This window comes from Eublepharis macularius, chromosome 5, assembly GCF_028583425.1.
Source record: "Eublepharis macularius isolate TG4126 chromosome 5, MPM_Emac_v1.0, whole genome shotgun sequence".
In the NCBI taxonomy this organism is placed as follows: Eukaryota; Metazoa; Chordata; class Lepidosauria; order Squamata; family Eublepharidae; genus Eublepharis; species Eublepharis macularius.
This window is the reverse complement of record NC_072794.1, coordinates 29131374-29148023: the sequence shown is the minus strand read 5'-3', so window position 1 is coordinate 29148023 and position 16650 is coordinate 29131374. Positions and strand designations below refer to the sequence as shown.

The 16650-nt window shown below is 43.9% G+C and overlaps 1 protein-coding gene across 2 annotated transcripts in view; it reads right to left on the bottom strand.

Annotated features, from left to right (window-relative positions):
* Window positions 1-10740: 10740 nt before the first annotated feature.
* Window positions 10741-16650, bottom strand: part of COP1 (COP1 E3 ubiquitin ligase) — a 184174-nt gene continuing 178264 nt past the window's right edge. For both annotated transcript variants that reach the window (XM_054981241.1, XM_054981243.1), the window contains exons 19-20: window positions 13776-13820; window positions 10741-11818 (exon numbers count right to left, since the gene is read on the bottom strand). In XM_054981241.1, the coding sequence (XP_054837216.1) occupies window positions 11801-11818; window positions 13776-13820 (63 nt within the window). In that variant the 3' untranslated portion in view covers window positions 10741-11800. The remainder of the gene's footprint in view (window positions 11819-13775; window positions 13821-16650) is intronic.

Below are 16650 nucleotides of genomic sequence, written 5' to 3'. Positions count from 1 at the left end.
GCAACTAACCTGATTTCTTGACAACCTCTTGCTTATCTTCCAAATATAGAAAGGACATACTGACTGGGCTTTATTTCTTCTCCCCAAGGATTTAAGCATATTCTTGTTGGACTTGCAGTTTTAAAAAACCCAACAAGACACCCTCAATTCCTTGCTCAAACAAGCAAGCAAAGAACAATAGGAATGTTCCTTTCTTGTCACAAGGATTTATCAGAACAGCCATCAGAAAGCTCCAGGGCATTTGTGGGAAAACACACACACACTCTGCCCCGGGGAAAAGAGATATCATGCACCTTTTTGCACAATAGGCTAGCACTAGAAGCCAGACACACTGAAAAGGGAAAGAACAAACGTGCAGGACTGGAACACACCAAATCAGTATTTAAGGTTGGTGCTTTCAGACTTCACTTGGCCATGGTGGGCATATTTCTCTTTAATATTCATGGTGAGGCTGTGTGGCCTGTGCTTTAAAGTCTGATGCCCACAGAAATGGGATTTAGCAGCCTATAGAAATGCACATCATATATTCTTGAGTTTAAAAATTCTTATGTACTCTGGTTTTGCTGATAACCAGGAGAAGCAAGGAACAACACATGGCTCTGAAGACCTGTATGCAACTAACCAAAATATTGTTCAGCTACCCTTCTGCTCTTGGCAGCGCAGCTGTAAAGCCCAGAAACTTGCCTTTTTTGAAAAAAAAGTAACAGCCAAGATTGCCAGGAAGCAGAATTGTGCACCCAGTACTTTATTCAGCACTTACTCAGAACGGTTTTAAGGTGGGTAGCTGTGTGGGTCTGCAGTAGTTCAAGAGGATTTGAGTCCAGTAGCACCTTCTTGAAGGGAGCTCTGACTCTCGAAAGCTTACCCCTTATTGTGTTGGTCTCTAAGGTGCCACTAGACTCAAAACCTGCTGTTCATCAGAATGGGGACAAATACATAGCCCTGCAGAGATCCAATATGTCAGCCTCTTCTCCTAAACTGGGGTACTTGACTGTACTCAGATTGGGACATCAGAGTCAAAACACCACTACCAAGTATCCACAACCAGCACACACAACCAGCAACATGTCCTGGAGAGGGAGGAGTGGAGGGGAAGCAGTCAGCTCTCCAGCTAGCCTACTGCTAGCCCCTCATGGTCCTCAGGCTTTGAAGCGACAATGGAAGTGTGGTACATTATGCACCTTTTCTGAGATCTGTGAGATGTGCATGCAGAGCCACCACTGGCCCTCAGAGCGAGCCTTGTGTGTGTGTGCTTTGACTTCCGAGGAAAAGCTCAATGGGTCACATGTTCCTTTGAGAGAAAAGGAACCCTCTACAACTGCTAAGGAGTTTTGGTTCAGCACCAGACGTCCATGCACTCAAACCCCTCCTAAAGCCAAGCCACTGCCATCACTTTGCAAAGTGAAAGACGGCTGTCCTCAGCCACCAAGGTACGCTGGAGAGCTAAAAAGCCAGAGCTGCAGCCAGCTGCCAGTCACCTCCACGCTTGATCTCCTCCACTCTTGCTTGGTTGCATGAGATCTGCCATCAGCCTGATCTGTTCTGACAGCGAGTCCATTGGCAAGGCAAAGCACAGGCCCAGCAGACTTCCTTTGGGCAGAAAGAACACACCCATCTACCCCTTCCAAGTTCCCCAAATGTCCTGTTCGTTGCTGCTGCCACTGTTGATTCTGAATTGACAGAACTGGCAGTAGCAGTGAGTTATCTGGGTTAAGAAAGGAAAGAAGGGAAGGGAAATCTCACTTCCTCTGCCTCTCCGCCTCAGCCCACCCAGGAAATGCCTTGGTTCCATGTAGCGTGTGATCCTTGCCTCCTCCTTCCCACTAATTTGGGCATCGCTCTGCCCGTCTAAGTGAGCTGCCACTGCCAAGGATCCCCTTATAGGCTGACAGTGTTTTGTGGATAAACGGGTGTTATGCACATAGGTATTGTGCCAAAATGAGTGTACATATCTGGGAGCATTGTGTTAAAACAGACTTGTGTGGATTTTTTTAAAACAGTTTCATCCTGGCCTTCCTCCAAGGAGATTGGATTGGTCCTTAAAGACCAATCTTGGTCTTTAATGTGCCACCGGACTCAAATGCTGCTGTTCTTCAAAAGAATGTTTTTTTTTAAAAGGTAGTTCTCACATGTGTGTGTGTGTTTCTTTTGTAAATTCTGTATTCTTCTCAGCAGCTTCTTTTTAAAACGTTTATCTTAGTCTGAATCCCTTGAAGGATTGCTGGGAGGCATGAGAAAGTTCTTACCTGAGAGTATTTAACCTTTTGGCTTAACGGTATTCAATGGTGAATATCTTCCTCCGCACTCAACCCATTTCAGAAATATTTTATGTTCCACTTGGAATTGTATTGCCTCTGGCTGAGCCAGAAACAACTCCATTCCGACTGCCAAGTGGATGTTTCCAGATAGGGACGCCAGATCACTTGCCCTGACCTTCCACCACCACCATGCAGGTGCCCTCTTTAGTGTTTTCGATACCCACCAGAACCAGGGACTTCGCTGGGTTTTGAAGTCCTCTTCCTCCCTCTGCTCTGCTCCCTGTGAACTCCCTCTTTAGACATGCATCCTACCAAATGCAGACTTCCGCATAGTGTCACAGGCTCCCATTCACATTCATGCACATGCAACTATTTCAGAAATACATGCAGAACTAGCCATGCAGTCCTCTTGATCCTGGGTTCAAATCCTTACTTGCTGTGAAACTTACTGGGTGACCTTGGGCTAGTTATTCTTTCTCAGCCTCGCCTACCTCTCAAGGTAGCTGTAAGGGGAAAACGGGAGTGGAGAGTACCATGTATTCTACTGCAGAGCGACACAGCTGTTTACCTGAAGGTGTCTTCTGAAGGTCACCTGTGGCACCACATTGCAAAACGGCCAGCTCTCTCATGATTTTAAAAAGTGCAGTTATACAAAGCCAGATCAAGCATAGTGTAGTGTCAGACTAGGCTCTTGAAGACTAGTTTGAATCCCTGCTCTACCATGGAGGCTTGCTGGTGGCGACCTTGGGCCAGTCACGCACTCTCAGCCTAACCTACCTCACAGGTGGTTGTGAAGATAAAATGGAGGACAGGAGAAAGATGTAACCCTCTTGGGTCCTCATTGAAGGATAAAGTGGTGTATAAATATATAGAGAAAACAAGGTGTGCTATCTCCTGGAAATGTACAATGGTATCTTAAATTAAGTAAGCTTTTGCCTGGGAAATCTATCTACAGCTGCCCAAACATGCAGGATAACATCTCAGCCTCCAGGATTCAGCAATCTCCGTTCCAACAGACTTTCTAACACAGCTGTACCTCAAGGGTCCTTAAGAAGAGCCATGTACTCTACTACTTTGACTGTACAACCAACACCAGTAAGGTGAGGATGCTGTTTATGAATATATGAAGCCACGGATAGAATAGCAACATAGAAAATTTAAGCATCATCTTACAACACTGCAACACAAACAAAAGCAGAGGCACCAATTACATACATACAAGAACAGGAAGTGGTCAGCCACCATCCAGGGCAAAGGCATATCCAAAGCAGGGTGGACGCCTACTGGACTTCATGGGGCATAAAGGATAGGCCCCATCACGGAGATGGCTCTGTCTTGTGTATCCATTCCCCATAGCTCTGGCAGTGATGGGCCACAGAATGGGCCCTTTGAAAACTGCTGTGGGTAAATTCATGCAGGCAGAACAGTATTTATGTCAGCCAGGCTCCAAACCATTGAGGGCATTCCAAGGTCAAAGGCGACACTTGAAACTAGGCTTGGAATCTGAGAGGGAATGAAAATGGCCCAGTGTTAGTGATGTAGGATTAAAAGGACATGTTCTATATACTCGTTCGGCACCCTACTGTCTGAAAATACTACTAAACTACTCTCAAGTACAGAGTGTTAAATTTATCTAATCAGGATGTAGTTGAGGTATGTGTTAGAGAAATCTGCTTTTCTCCAAGGAAAGGGCGCAGTTGGCACATTGGTCTGAACTGAGTAAGGGGGGAAAGGCTCTTTGCTACAGTTGTGGTTTGACCATTCAAGAGCAATTCTAGACCCAGAAGCACTTCTAGGCTCTGAATCTGATTAAGGAGAACCGCATCCAAAATGGGCTGTGTAAACCTAACCCTAGATCAGCTAGCCTAGGGACCCAAAGTACCCCTCCCCCAATCTTGTCTGGATTAGGCTTGATGTAATCCCCAGCTGAACTGATTCAGTTTTCCTATAGTTTCTCTAGGATCTGAGATTAGATTAAATACATAGAAAGGGTACGCAACTAGGCATTACTATAGTGATGATGATAACAATAACAGTGAACATAAGAACATACAAAAAGCCAATGGCCCATCCAGTCCAACACTCTGTGTCACACAGTGGCCAAAAACCCCCCAGGTGTCATCAGGAGGTCTTCCAGTGGGGAAGGGACACTAGAAGCTCTCCCACTGATTGCCCCCCCCCCCAACACCAAGAATACAGAGCATCACTGCCCTAGACAGAGAGTTCCATCTATACCTTGTGGCTAATAGCCACTGATGGACCTCTGCTCCATATGTTTATCCAATCCCCTCTTGAAGCTGCCCATGCTTGAAGCTGCCACCACCTCCTGAGGCAGTGAATTCCATGTGCTAATCACCCTTTGGGTGAAGAAGTACTTCCTTTTATCTGTTCTAACCCGACTGCTCAGCAATTTCATTGAGTGCCCACGAGTTCTTGTATCGTGAGAAAGGGAGAAAAATACTTCTTTCTCTTCCTTCTCTATCCCATGCATAATCTTGTAAACCTCTCTCATGTCACCCCTCAGTCGTCATTTCTCCAAGCTAAAGAGCCCCAAGCGCTTTAACCTTTCTTCATAGGGGAAGTGTTCCATCCCTTTAATCATTCTAGTTGCCCTTTTCTGCACTTTTTCCAGTGCTATAATATCTTTTTTGGGGTGTGGTGACCAGAACTGTACACAGTATTCCAAATGAGGCCGTACCATTGATTTATACAGGGGCAGTATGATACTAGCTGATGTTTTCAATTCCCTCTCTAATAATCCCCAGCATTATACTGAGCCCTGCAGTACCCCACTGCTTACCACCCTCCACCTCCAGCGTTCTTATATATCACTATTCTAGACAGGTCAGTGCCAATTCAGAGCAGTGAACGCACTCAGTGTTTTTATTATCCCCACAATACAGCCGGGGAGCTGGGGCTGAGAGGAGTGGCAGACCCAAGGCCACCTACTGAGCTCATGACAGTAGAGGGATTCAAAGCAGCAGAGTGCTGACTCACAGCCCAACCACTTAACCACTGTGCTACAGCAGTTCTCTGACTTCACGCTTTCCAAGTGGGTTCATGCATACATTGAATAGCATTGAGGACGACTCACTGCAGAATACCATGGAGTCAAACCAGAGTCTGCTAGCACCACCTTCTGAGATCCATCTGCCGCAAGAGACTATCATTACAAGGTAGTGTCCTCATCTCTAAACCTAGCCTCAGGCAATCCAGAAAAATACTGTAGACAACTCTATCAAAAGCAGCACTAAGGCTGTAGTACCTGTGCAAAAGAATGAGGTGAACTGCGCACTTCAGATTAAAGTTGCATTTAAAACAAGAAGAAAATTAACACAGCAGGGAACAGCTCTGGACTAGAACCCCTCTCCCTGGCTGCTTCCACACAAGTTGGACAATCCACTTTCAATACTCTTTAGCGAACATTTGGAACTGCTTTTCCATGTGTGAAACAAAAAATCCACTTCCAAATGATTGCTAAAGCGCATTGAAAAAGTGCATTATTCAACGTATGTGGAAATGGCCCCTGATGAGCTAGGTTTCCCCCCAAACTTTGTAGGGAAGTCTTTTTTAATGCAAAGAAACATTCAATGGCTGTATCCTTAAACTGCAGTTTGAAATGACAGAAAATATTCCACCACTTCAGGACTCCACCATCTCATTCCAACCCGAGTTTGCTGCCCATGAGAAGATGGCCTCAAAGTCTGGAGTGGCAAATATCGATGAGTAAATGTGCCTTGCTCGTTTCTGGCTCTACAATCATTTGGCTTCCCTGTACTCTGCAATTTTCCTTTTTTTTTTTTTTTGCAGACTTCACTTGGACCTAAAAATATAAAATGCAGATAACACAGGGCTGTGTTCCACTCATCCACGTTTCAGACAGCAGCACTGCAGAATCAAATTCGACAAGGGAAAAAGCTAGATGGAAATGTTTGCAGAAGCATTTAGAAGTGGAGTTGGAGGAATATAAAACAAACAAATAAATTATCCATTTTGGCTGTAGCCCAGTATCATGCAGCCAGGTTCAGGATTTGATGCATATTGTGGAAATTGGCAATCTCCCATCTCCTGCATAATAAATGTTAACAGTAATTTCTTTTTTGCCTGCTGGTGGTGTATTGTTCAAGTGATTGAAGGGGCCAAGGAAAAGAGTTGTAAGCGCAGAAACACAATGGTAAGGATGAAAATTAAACCTGTAACTCAACACTTGCAGGCTTTAAGGTGTTGCATGTTTTAAAATAATCTAAAACTAAGCACTGCCCCCCCTGCCCCCCGCCATTCACTGATCTAATCTTTCCATCTTTTGGCTGTTCCCTCTAGGAGGGGGGCTCTCGTGATGAAATGGATCCATCATACAAAAATTTCCTTTCACACAGAAAACTAGCTTATCAGGGAAGCTTCCAGCTTAGCCTTCTGCCTGAAATGCTAATTTTCCAGATACAGGGTTTTTAAAAAAATCACGAGCCTCACCTGCAATCCATCGGTTTACCTGTTCGATAAGAAATAGGCCTCAGCTAGGTTTGTTATCTTTTGTTTACAGGAATTCTTGCTCCTTAAGTCAGGGATGGGGGGTGGGTGGGGGACAAAAGGACCTGAAGGGAGAAGTCCTGAGGGTACACAAGGTGTCTCTGTGTGGTTGAGAATCTTCATCAGTTCAGACTTTGGGGTATGCTGTGGAAACTGGTTCACTTGTGCCCCAGCCCATCTTCCCAGGGCAAAAACATTCTCGCTGGCAATGTGGCACCTAAGAAGTGGCCTGGGGAGAGAAGGTACATGGTGGCACAACTGAAGGGCAAAGGTTCAAATTCTGCTTTGGGTTATGCAGTTTGCTGCACAGCATCAGGGTTATCAACAGACTTGCATGCAGCATTACCAGATTTATACCCTAAGCATGTATACTGAGAAGTCTCATTGAATTCAATGGGACTTGAACCTTGACAAGTGTGCTTAGGACTGCAGCTTTAGTCTTCAAAATGGTACCAATCACCTTCTTGATCCTCTCATTAAGAGCCAGAGTTCCACTGGTGGTGGTGGTGATTATCTGCATTTTATATTAACAATCCAGAGCTTTCACAGTGCACCATTGACTGGGCCAAAACCTTATGCCACCTGAATGAACAGGGGATACCAGAGACATGCACTGCTATGCCAAGGGGGGAGTCATTAAAATAAAAGCAAAACGTAAGGTGCTGAGCTCGATTTGATACCCACCCATTACTTCTGGTGCTATATTTCCATATGCGGATGAGACAATCCAGTTGAAAATTAGCGCTATAGTGTAATGACAGTTCAATATTCAGCGCTGTGTGGATACAGTCCAGGTCACAGAATCCACCTGTTCTGGAAGTAAGATGTACGTTATTTTGGTGCAGAATTCTGCTTTTAAAAAATTGCAGATTATACACAATCCCCATGATAGATTTCTCAGAACATGTGATCTGTTTAGACTTGCCCATAGATCAGGCATGCCATTTGTCTGCTTCGGGTGTGCAATTTTGTAGAGGCCAGCCCCTCTGCCCCCTGCATGTCAGCCAATGTTCTGGAAACTATGGTACGACTATAGAATTTCCAGAGTATTGGTGGATGTGCAGACGTCAGCTCACTTCCTCGCCCCATAAGCTCCTGGGGGTGACAGGTGGTGGCCTGGCATCCTTACCATTGCATTTAGGCAGTCTAGGAGAACGACAGGGTCATTTGGAACTGTAGTATCCACACACTAGCACAGAAGGCAGAAGTCATCAGATAGCCCAATATGAAACCATCACTCCGATTCAGAATTCAGCTATGGCAGGAGGACAATCAATTCAGGCACGCGCACTTGAGTACAGTCCTTGCATTTATTAACTTCTCTGTAATACAGAGCTCCATTCTCAATGATCTATTTTAAACTAGGACCGGAACAAAAACTGCCTAATTTGGTCTTTTGGTTGTTCCAAAGAACCTTCATTTCTTTGGCTGCTCTCAGCGCTTACTGGGTTGGATCCCACGAGCCTGTTCCCCTAGTGCAGGCACTTTCTTCCTCAAGAGGGAACCTTCTCCTAGGGGAACAGATCCACAGGATCTATCCCAGCACTAACACGTTTGCACTGATTCAATAGCAGCCCCCATGGCACCACTTTGCTTCTTTGCCCACTGTGGTCATGTAATATGAATGGCATCGGCAACTTAATTGATTCTGATACTCCCAGCACATGCTTGAGAAGATGTGTTTCAACCACCGTTTAATCTGATTAAACAGCTACGTAAGAAAGAAGGCAATGGGAAAATAGGAAGGAAAACTGTGGAGGAGGCGGCGGGGGATCAAGATGCCCCCAAACCATTGCAAATGCTTAGCAGAGGGAGCATGTTTTGAGTATTTTGTTCAGCATTGCTGAATGAGCTATTCAGGAAATTAATTTCAAAATGTGAAAATATTTGGTGCCACCATTTCAAATTGCAAGGACACCTACCCACTAGCAAAGACCAGTCTATATACCACCTTTGCCCATGGGAGCTTGAAATGAAGGACAGCAAAGTCCAAATCAGACAGCACCGAGGCTACTTAAGGGAGACAAACAGCAACCAGAAGAACGTGAGCCTGCCTACAGACACTGCAGAAATCCAATGACTTCAACTGATATAACATACATAGAAGACTTTTCCTAAAAGGGAAGAACATTAAAGGGGATGTTAAAGGAAGGATTTAACACTTAAAAAAATTGTTATCACTTTGTTCAGGGAGTGTTAATTAATTAAATCCAGACACTGAAATTTGCGTTCAGCTTGACAGAGAATGGAAGTTTAGAAGGAAGTTAAACAGCTTCCCATTTAATTTGAGGAGCTGCTTCAGAACGCACTTTATAGCTTTCTTCTCCTCCCAAGATTTGTTTTGTTAAAATAATTGAGAGTTAAATAAAGACACAGGGAAGCGTGGAAGACAGAGATGTCACCAGAGCTGGGGAAACAATTAGAACTTATCACATACCAGTGGAAAATTTGCTACTATGAAAACCATCAAGCACACATTGTTACATTCCCAGTGAAATGTGTTGGGGAGGAGGGGAGACAAGGAGATTCAACCCTGCCCCCCCAATCTTCTGCAAAAAAAAAAAAGAAGCCTAGAAAACTTAAATACTTTGTTGATAGTTCCTACCTTAACCGCACTTAATATAACAGGCAAACTTGCCTGAGTCTGATTAGTAATTAATTGATGTATAGTATGGACTATTTTCTCAGACATTCCCAAGTGATCGGATTTATACTAGTGATCTACTAAGCTGAAAATAAACCCATAAAGTTAGTGGACCTCACTGTGCCCCCTTCAAAGTCATGTTCTAAACCAGCATGGCTTGGATCGCATGGTAAATTTCCACTAATGGAAGGTATTTCCTGTCAGCAAACCAGGACTTCCCCACCTCCTCCCTTCTATTGCAACCCACAATGGCACCTGAACCGCTGCTCCTGGGGACCAGGGGACCAGGAATAGAACAAGGGAGGAGTCAGAGGCCCACAACAGGAGGGGCAATTGGCAAATTTTGTCTCCCCTGCCTTGCCATTAGCGGTCATGGGATTCAACCACATAAACACATAGGTGATCCAACCTCACTTTGAAATGATATAATGTAAGTTATTCAAGAAACGTATGGGAACATCAGCAATATTGCACTCAATTTACCAGCCTTTTGTAGGGTCACCACACTTCAGAACATTACCATCTCTCTACACCAGCCCTCTCTCTATAATCAGCATCCTATTATTGCCAACACGATGAAGATTGTCTAGCACTTTTTATCAACACGTGTCATGCAAAATGACATCAGGTGCGTGATAGATATGACACACTAGAGCAAAACATGTGGTCTCTGATGCAGAAGCCAGTAATTTTACTAGTACTTTTGCATTTTAAATTTCTACCCCCTCATGGGTGCAGAGAAAAAATCTTTAAAAACTCTGCTAATACCAATATTCAAAGAACCACCTATGAACTATCCGATTATCAAAATTTAAGCAAGCAACTTACCTGGAAACTGCAGAAAAGCAATAGAATTGTTGAACTACTTTTGTAACATTTTAGTTCAAGAATTTGTATCAAACGGAAAAAGCACACAAGACAACCTGACATCTTGATATGTTGATGGCCTCAGAAATAGTATGCTTTTTTATCTGCTCCGTATTTCAAATTTTCTTCTTTCGACTGAAGAGTGGGTGGAATTGGGAATGACAGGTACAAAACTCTTCTTCAAGAAAGAGGATGAGAAATAACCTTGCTTTTAAATGAAAATTGGGATCCTCAGAATGGCATTTAAAGTCATGGCAGGCCACAAAAATGTGCTTTTAGTACATCATGCTGCTGACATGTTTCCATCTCCTTCAAGAACATGTTAAAAATTCTTCAAAGCCATGGCACTGGGTATATGCCTGTAGCCACCACCAAGACGTCAAGATCCCTCAACCACAAACAGGTCCCTTCATTTTTTGGCTGAGAAATTAACATAACAGAACATTTGGAATCACAGTTTATTTCCCCATTCTCTCCGCTTGTACAATTAAGTGTATGCATGGTTATTAAAAAATAAGGCTAGCATAGCCTGTCCCCCAAAATATATTACAACATTCAAAAAAGCTTGGTTTCTACAAGTGTCACAAAATGGAGGTGGCTGGGTGAGAAAACTGGGCCATGTGGGACTAGGCATAGTTCCCTTTTCCTTCAGTTGAATCATCTCAACATAACTTAGATCAAAAGGGACAGAATATCATCTTTTCACAACAGCCTGGCAGCCCACTGGCGGGTAGTGGGGGGAGAGATAATTAAGTGGTGTCAGTCCCATTCCCAGTCAGCATGTATCCACATCAATGCTGGTGCCCTTGCTCAGCTGGCAGGCAAGAGAGGTGACCAAAGAAAGAGGTGGACTCAAAATAAAGAACCTTCTGCATACCTTTAGGTAATGGTCTCTTCACCTCAGTCTCATGGGCTGTTCTGGTCGGTTTTACAGAGCACTTCAAATCCTCAGAGAGATCAACTTACCCAGACACATGACTTGTTTCAAACAAACAAACAAAAAAATACACAAAGCTAAATGGACTTTTTGACTTGAGACCCTCAAATTACAATATAAGAAGTAGTAATTCAGAAGATTGCTCCATAACAGAGGCCTTGGAACCATTCCGGACACACAAGGGCAAACCTATCACCATATCCATTAATGGAGGGGCCAATTCATTTCCACACAAGCCTCAACGAACTTTGATCATTCCTTTTTCAGGATTTATTTTTAATTTAAGAATTCATTTTCCTCCCTCCAAAACTCCTCATCATAAAAATTATACAAGCAATAGAACCAGCAGCTTCAAAGTCTGTGGAGTTAACGTTGATGGTACTGAGTTCACTGGTACTTCCCAGAGTCCCAAGATGTCCTAAGAGTGTCCATACATGAAAAGAAAACCCCCAATGTGATCACTCTGAGAAGGAAGAGCAAGTTAGCTTCAGCCTTGTGTCCCACTGAGAATCCGGGACAAAAGCACAATCAAGGATCCCATGCCTTGTGCAAGAGCGAGAACGCCGTTCATACCAGCTCCAGTACCTAGTTAAGGAAAAGGAGAATAATGCAATTAATATGGGGTGCTGGCTCCATTTTATCTCCTCTGTTAGCTCATGTACCAGTGCTCATGTAGCCAAACCTACAAGTGGCCAAGGCCGCCACATTTGTGATTCAAACTCAGGTGAAAGTATATGCCTGTGTCTAGTTTTGAAAAAGGCATCTGAGTACAAAAAAGCGTTTGAGTCAACAAAATATAGGGAAGAAAGAGAGGGCTCATCTCCCCTCATCTACTCAATGACAATTTCAGCTTATATGGGAAAGGGGAGGAAATGTGTTTCAACAAACATGGCACCTATCTTGAGTGGACTGGTTCCTTCCCTTCCCTTGCTCTACTCTTCTGTTACCAAAACAATGAGGATAGTTTCTGGTGGTACCCCTTGTGCTTCCGGCACAAACAAGGAACATGATTTTCCATTTTAAAAGGTAGAGAAACATGTTGTGGTAGACTGCAATGTTACAAACTCCACATCAAAATGGTTCTCTCTCTGGCATAGTGGAGATGACACGAGGGTAAGCTCTTAGCTGATTCTTTTACTCGTCATTGTAGTGATTCTTTTGGCTCAGTACAATGGTTTGCCGTGTGAGGGAGGCTCCCCACTCAAATACAGATTAGCAGAGTAAACGTGCAAAGAGGGGTGGGGGCAGTCAGGAGAACAAACCACAAGATAGCACCACTACAGAGTGGAGACATTTGAATTGTGCTTTTAAAAAAAGGGAAGGCAGAGTGTTTAAAGATTGCACCCCCCCATCCTCCCCCCCCCTCCAAATGAGTTCAGGTACAGCGAGTCTAGAATTGGCCAAAAGATTATCACAGGGAAGTCATTCTAGTTTGCAGTCTAGTTTCTCTCTTGCTTTATACTGTAATTAGATAACACCAGGAACCCATTTATGGTTCTTCTCCAGGTCCCACTTTGTACTAGCAAAAGGAGAATGGAATAAATCACTAGATGGTGTTGAAATACAGCACTGGGCTGGGTTCAAAGAATCAAAAAGCTGCAATGGTAGCAATATCCTTAAAAACCAGTGCCATCCAAATTTGAGTACAAGAAACATAGTGGGAGTTTAAGTCACCAAGTTGTACCATAATAGCAGTAGAAGTACTTCTTGAATTTTTTGTTTCAAGTGCAAATGACGCAGAGAACATTAAAACCTCAAATAACTCTAGAAGGCTGCCAAACATCTCACAAAGCCAATACTCATGCGTGTACTGTCAAGCTGCAACTGACTTATGGCAACCCCAGCAAGGGGCTTTGAAGGTAACTGTGAAGCAGATGTCGTTTGCCATTGCCTTCCTCGGCAGAGTCTTCCTTAGTGGTCTGCCATCCAAGTATCAACCCTGATTATCTTCTGAGATCTGACGAGATCAAAGCTAAACCATGCTGCCTTCCCTCCCTGTACAAAGACAGTGGAATGCCACAAAAAGGTTCAGATTCCTGCTGCCAAGATAGTGGTGAGAAGAGAGCGGAATGGGAAAGTACGTGCTCTGTTCCTTCAGGGCATGCACACAGACTGGGAGGAGCTGGGAGCACTTGCGCCCTTTTAACGCTAGTGAAGGTTCTGCAGGATGGTTTGCACCATATGTACCTAGCACAGAGACCGCAATAGCAGCACCTCATATGAAGCCCAGCCACTTTTTCGGTTTCATTGCTCCGACTGTGCATTGCAGCCTTTTTTTGGATGCCGTTTGCCTCTGTCTGCAGTGGTCTCCTGGCAGTGCCAAGTGGATACTGGCTATGTTCCACACCCGCTTCTTAATTGGACACCTCTGATCTCGGCTTTCTATTCTCACCTTTCCAGCATGCAGCAGAGACAAATAAGTCATTTCAAGATATAAACATCTGCAGGCGTGAAGCGCTCTTCTACTGGCTTCTCCCAATTCTCACAACCTTGCTGCCACCAAAAGTGATTTTTGAAAACACAGCCAAGCAGACAAACTTACCTTAATCGTACCCTGACTGTTAGCAGCAATCAGCACATTAGATTCCTGCAAAAGAAAAAAAACCCATCAAGGCGATAGCAGAGGCTTTCTGGATAGGTTCAATAGGTACTTTTGATTCCCACACTTAAGCAACTTTCATTCTGGAACTCCCATTTAAAAAGAGAAGTCAATTATTGGACATATCCTTTAAAAGGCAGCACCCAAAAGAGTCTGAGGAACAGTAACATAGCAGACCTTTACTTCAAAGTAACTGACAAATTAGAAATAATCTCCAGTTCTGCGGGCTGTAGAAGAAGTCAAGGAATATGAATGGGTTTCTTTGTTTTCCAACACAAATAACAAAAAGTCTCAGGTTCCTAGACTAAGCTCCATAATTGCCTGTTAGTTTTTAAAGAAAATCTAATCCTCACACAATGCCAGAAATTTAGAACAAACAGTAGGAATCTTCTTTCAGAAATATTTTAAAGAGTGGAAAACAAAACAGCTTAGAAAACACATACTATCATGATTTTGATCAGGCTTCTAAAGAATCCTTAATCCTTCTACCAGAAGCACTTAGTTTATGACCACCGAAATAAACCACTGACTTGAAATAGTTTAAGGAGCAATTTCCATACATTTTGCTAACCATCATTTACTAATCACTTACGAATTGCCAACAGTGTAATGTACATCTCTACTATTCTAAGCAAAGGGGGAAAGCTCAGGCTGGGGACACTGACAGGGCTTCTAAAAACATCACATTTTTAAATTTTAAAATGTACCACTTTAAGCTGCTTTAGAACTACACCAAAAATGCTAAAAGACAAAGCATGTATATCCAGTCTGGTGTAGTGGTTAAGAGCACGGAACTCTATTCTGGAGAGCCAGGTTTGATTCCCCACTCCTCCACTTGAAGCCAGCTGCGTGACCTTGGGTCAGTCACAGCTTCTAGGAGCTCTCGTCTCAGCCCCACCCATCTCACAGGGTGATTGTTGTTGTGGGGATAATAATGGCATACTTTGTAAACCGTGGGTGTTGTTATCCTGAAGGGCAATATATAAACCGAATGTTATTATTATAATGTTATTATCCCACTGGTGCCTTTGTCAGGGAACAGCTAATGGCTAAGCTCACTGCAGAAGGTGCAGCTAGTGGCAAACCCAAGTTTGCTTCTGTATAAGGTGTGAAGCGACCACTGTATAAAGCCACCTATGAAGGCTCAACGGAGGCAGAATTCCCGCACAACTCCCTTCTCTTTTTACTTGCTTTTCACATCACTCACATATGTAAAGTCAACCAACTAAAGCTCATTAAAACATTCATGAGCTGAAAGACCCTGGCTGGCCCTTCCTTGCCTCTGCAGCCCTTGGGTGGAGATGGTCTCTACTATGAGGGTTCAAGGCCAGGCTTGAGAAGCCTTATTTCAGGCACAGGGAAGGGCTGCGTCTTGCCCCTTCCTCTCCGACTCCCTCCTCCGATGCATCAGAAAGAGGGCTTACTTTCTCCATCCACCGCTTTTCTCATGGCTTTGGAGTTCTCTTCGCTTCTAGGTAGCGAGGATTTTTTTAGATAGGCAAGCTAGACTTCTGCCCCGCCATGTGATTGACAGCCCCCCCCCCAGCCTGTTAGGCAGTTGTCAGTTTGGCCTTGCTCACTCCATCTCTTGGCCCCTTAAGACTACCTTCCTGCTTTCAACACGGGGTCCAGTGATCGCATTCCTGGCTCCCTTTCCAAGATGGCTCTTGCTACTCATTTACAGTGCCTTGCAATGCCTCCGAGCCTTAGTGAGGCAACCCTGCGGCTGCTGTCTTTTGCCTGAAAGCTGTAGAATTTGTTTCCACAGAGATTTTTAGAAGAGGGCATGCTTATAGATGGGGATTTCAAGACATCGGCTAGAAGGTAGTTCTTTCAGTGGCCAATGTCCAGTGAACTTTGGATTTGCACCCCTATGGCCAACAGCTATGACAGAATTAGAGAGACACTCTTGTTCACGTAAACAGTAATAACATAAATAAAAATAATGGGAATGTGACCACTAGAACAAGAAGGTGCTTCTGTTCTCTAGCCTTACAGGAATATTTCTTAAGTCCGTTTTTGTCACATCACACATGTCTCTCCGTCACTGGCCCACTGTTCAGAAATATGCACATTACATAGCCCAGGAGGTGGTAACAAAATGCATGCATGATTCATGCTGTCACACTATCCACAAGAAGACATGACAGGTACCAGGATGCCCGCTGGAAAGTGTCAGCGCCTGCCGGTATCTCCCTGAAAGCTTCTGATAATCCAGCATTTCATTTAAGGACATCTATGGGACAGATGCTAATAAATCCTCTCTTCTCTCTCCTGCTCTTCTGTGTTTGACCAGTCTCTGTATCAGGCATCTGAAGAAGAGAACTTGATTCTCGAAAGCTTATGCTAAAATAAAATTGGTTAGTCTTAAAGGTGCTACTGGACTCTTTTTGATTTTGCTACCACAGACTAACACGGCTAACTTCTCTGCATCTATGCCTTACCCGAGAGCTGCTGCTTCCCAACACTTCCTCTCTTGGCCCCAGTTAATCACCAGTCTCTGGCTTTCTACACAGCAAGTAAGCTGAGTCTGGCAGGGTAGTGAGAAAAGTAACACCTTGTCTGCCAATGACAATAGAGTTACTTGCTTGTTCAGGCACCCTAATCTTACACTCAGTTTAAAAAAAACACAGCATCTAAAAACACTCTTTTCATAGCGCACAGTTCTCGGTCATCAGCTTCCACATTTGGACTCTTTGTTCCTCACTTACCAGGCTTATTCCTGGTGATTAATATTCATGTCGATTCTTCTTCTTCACACTCCCTTTCTCTCTTAGGTCTCACACTTTACTTCAAGTCGCTACTCATCTGCTCTTTA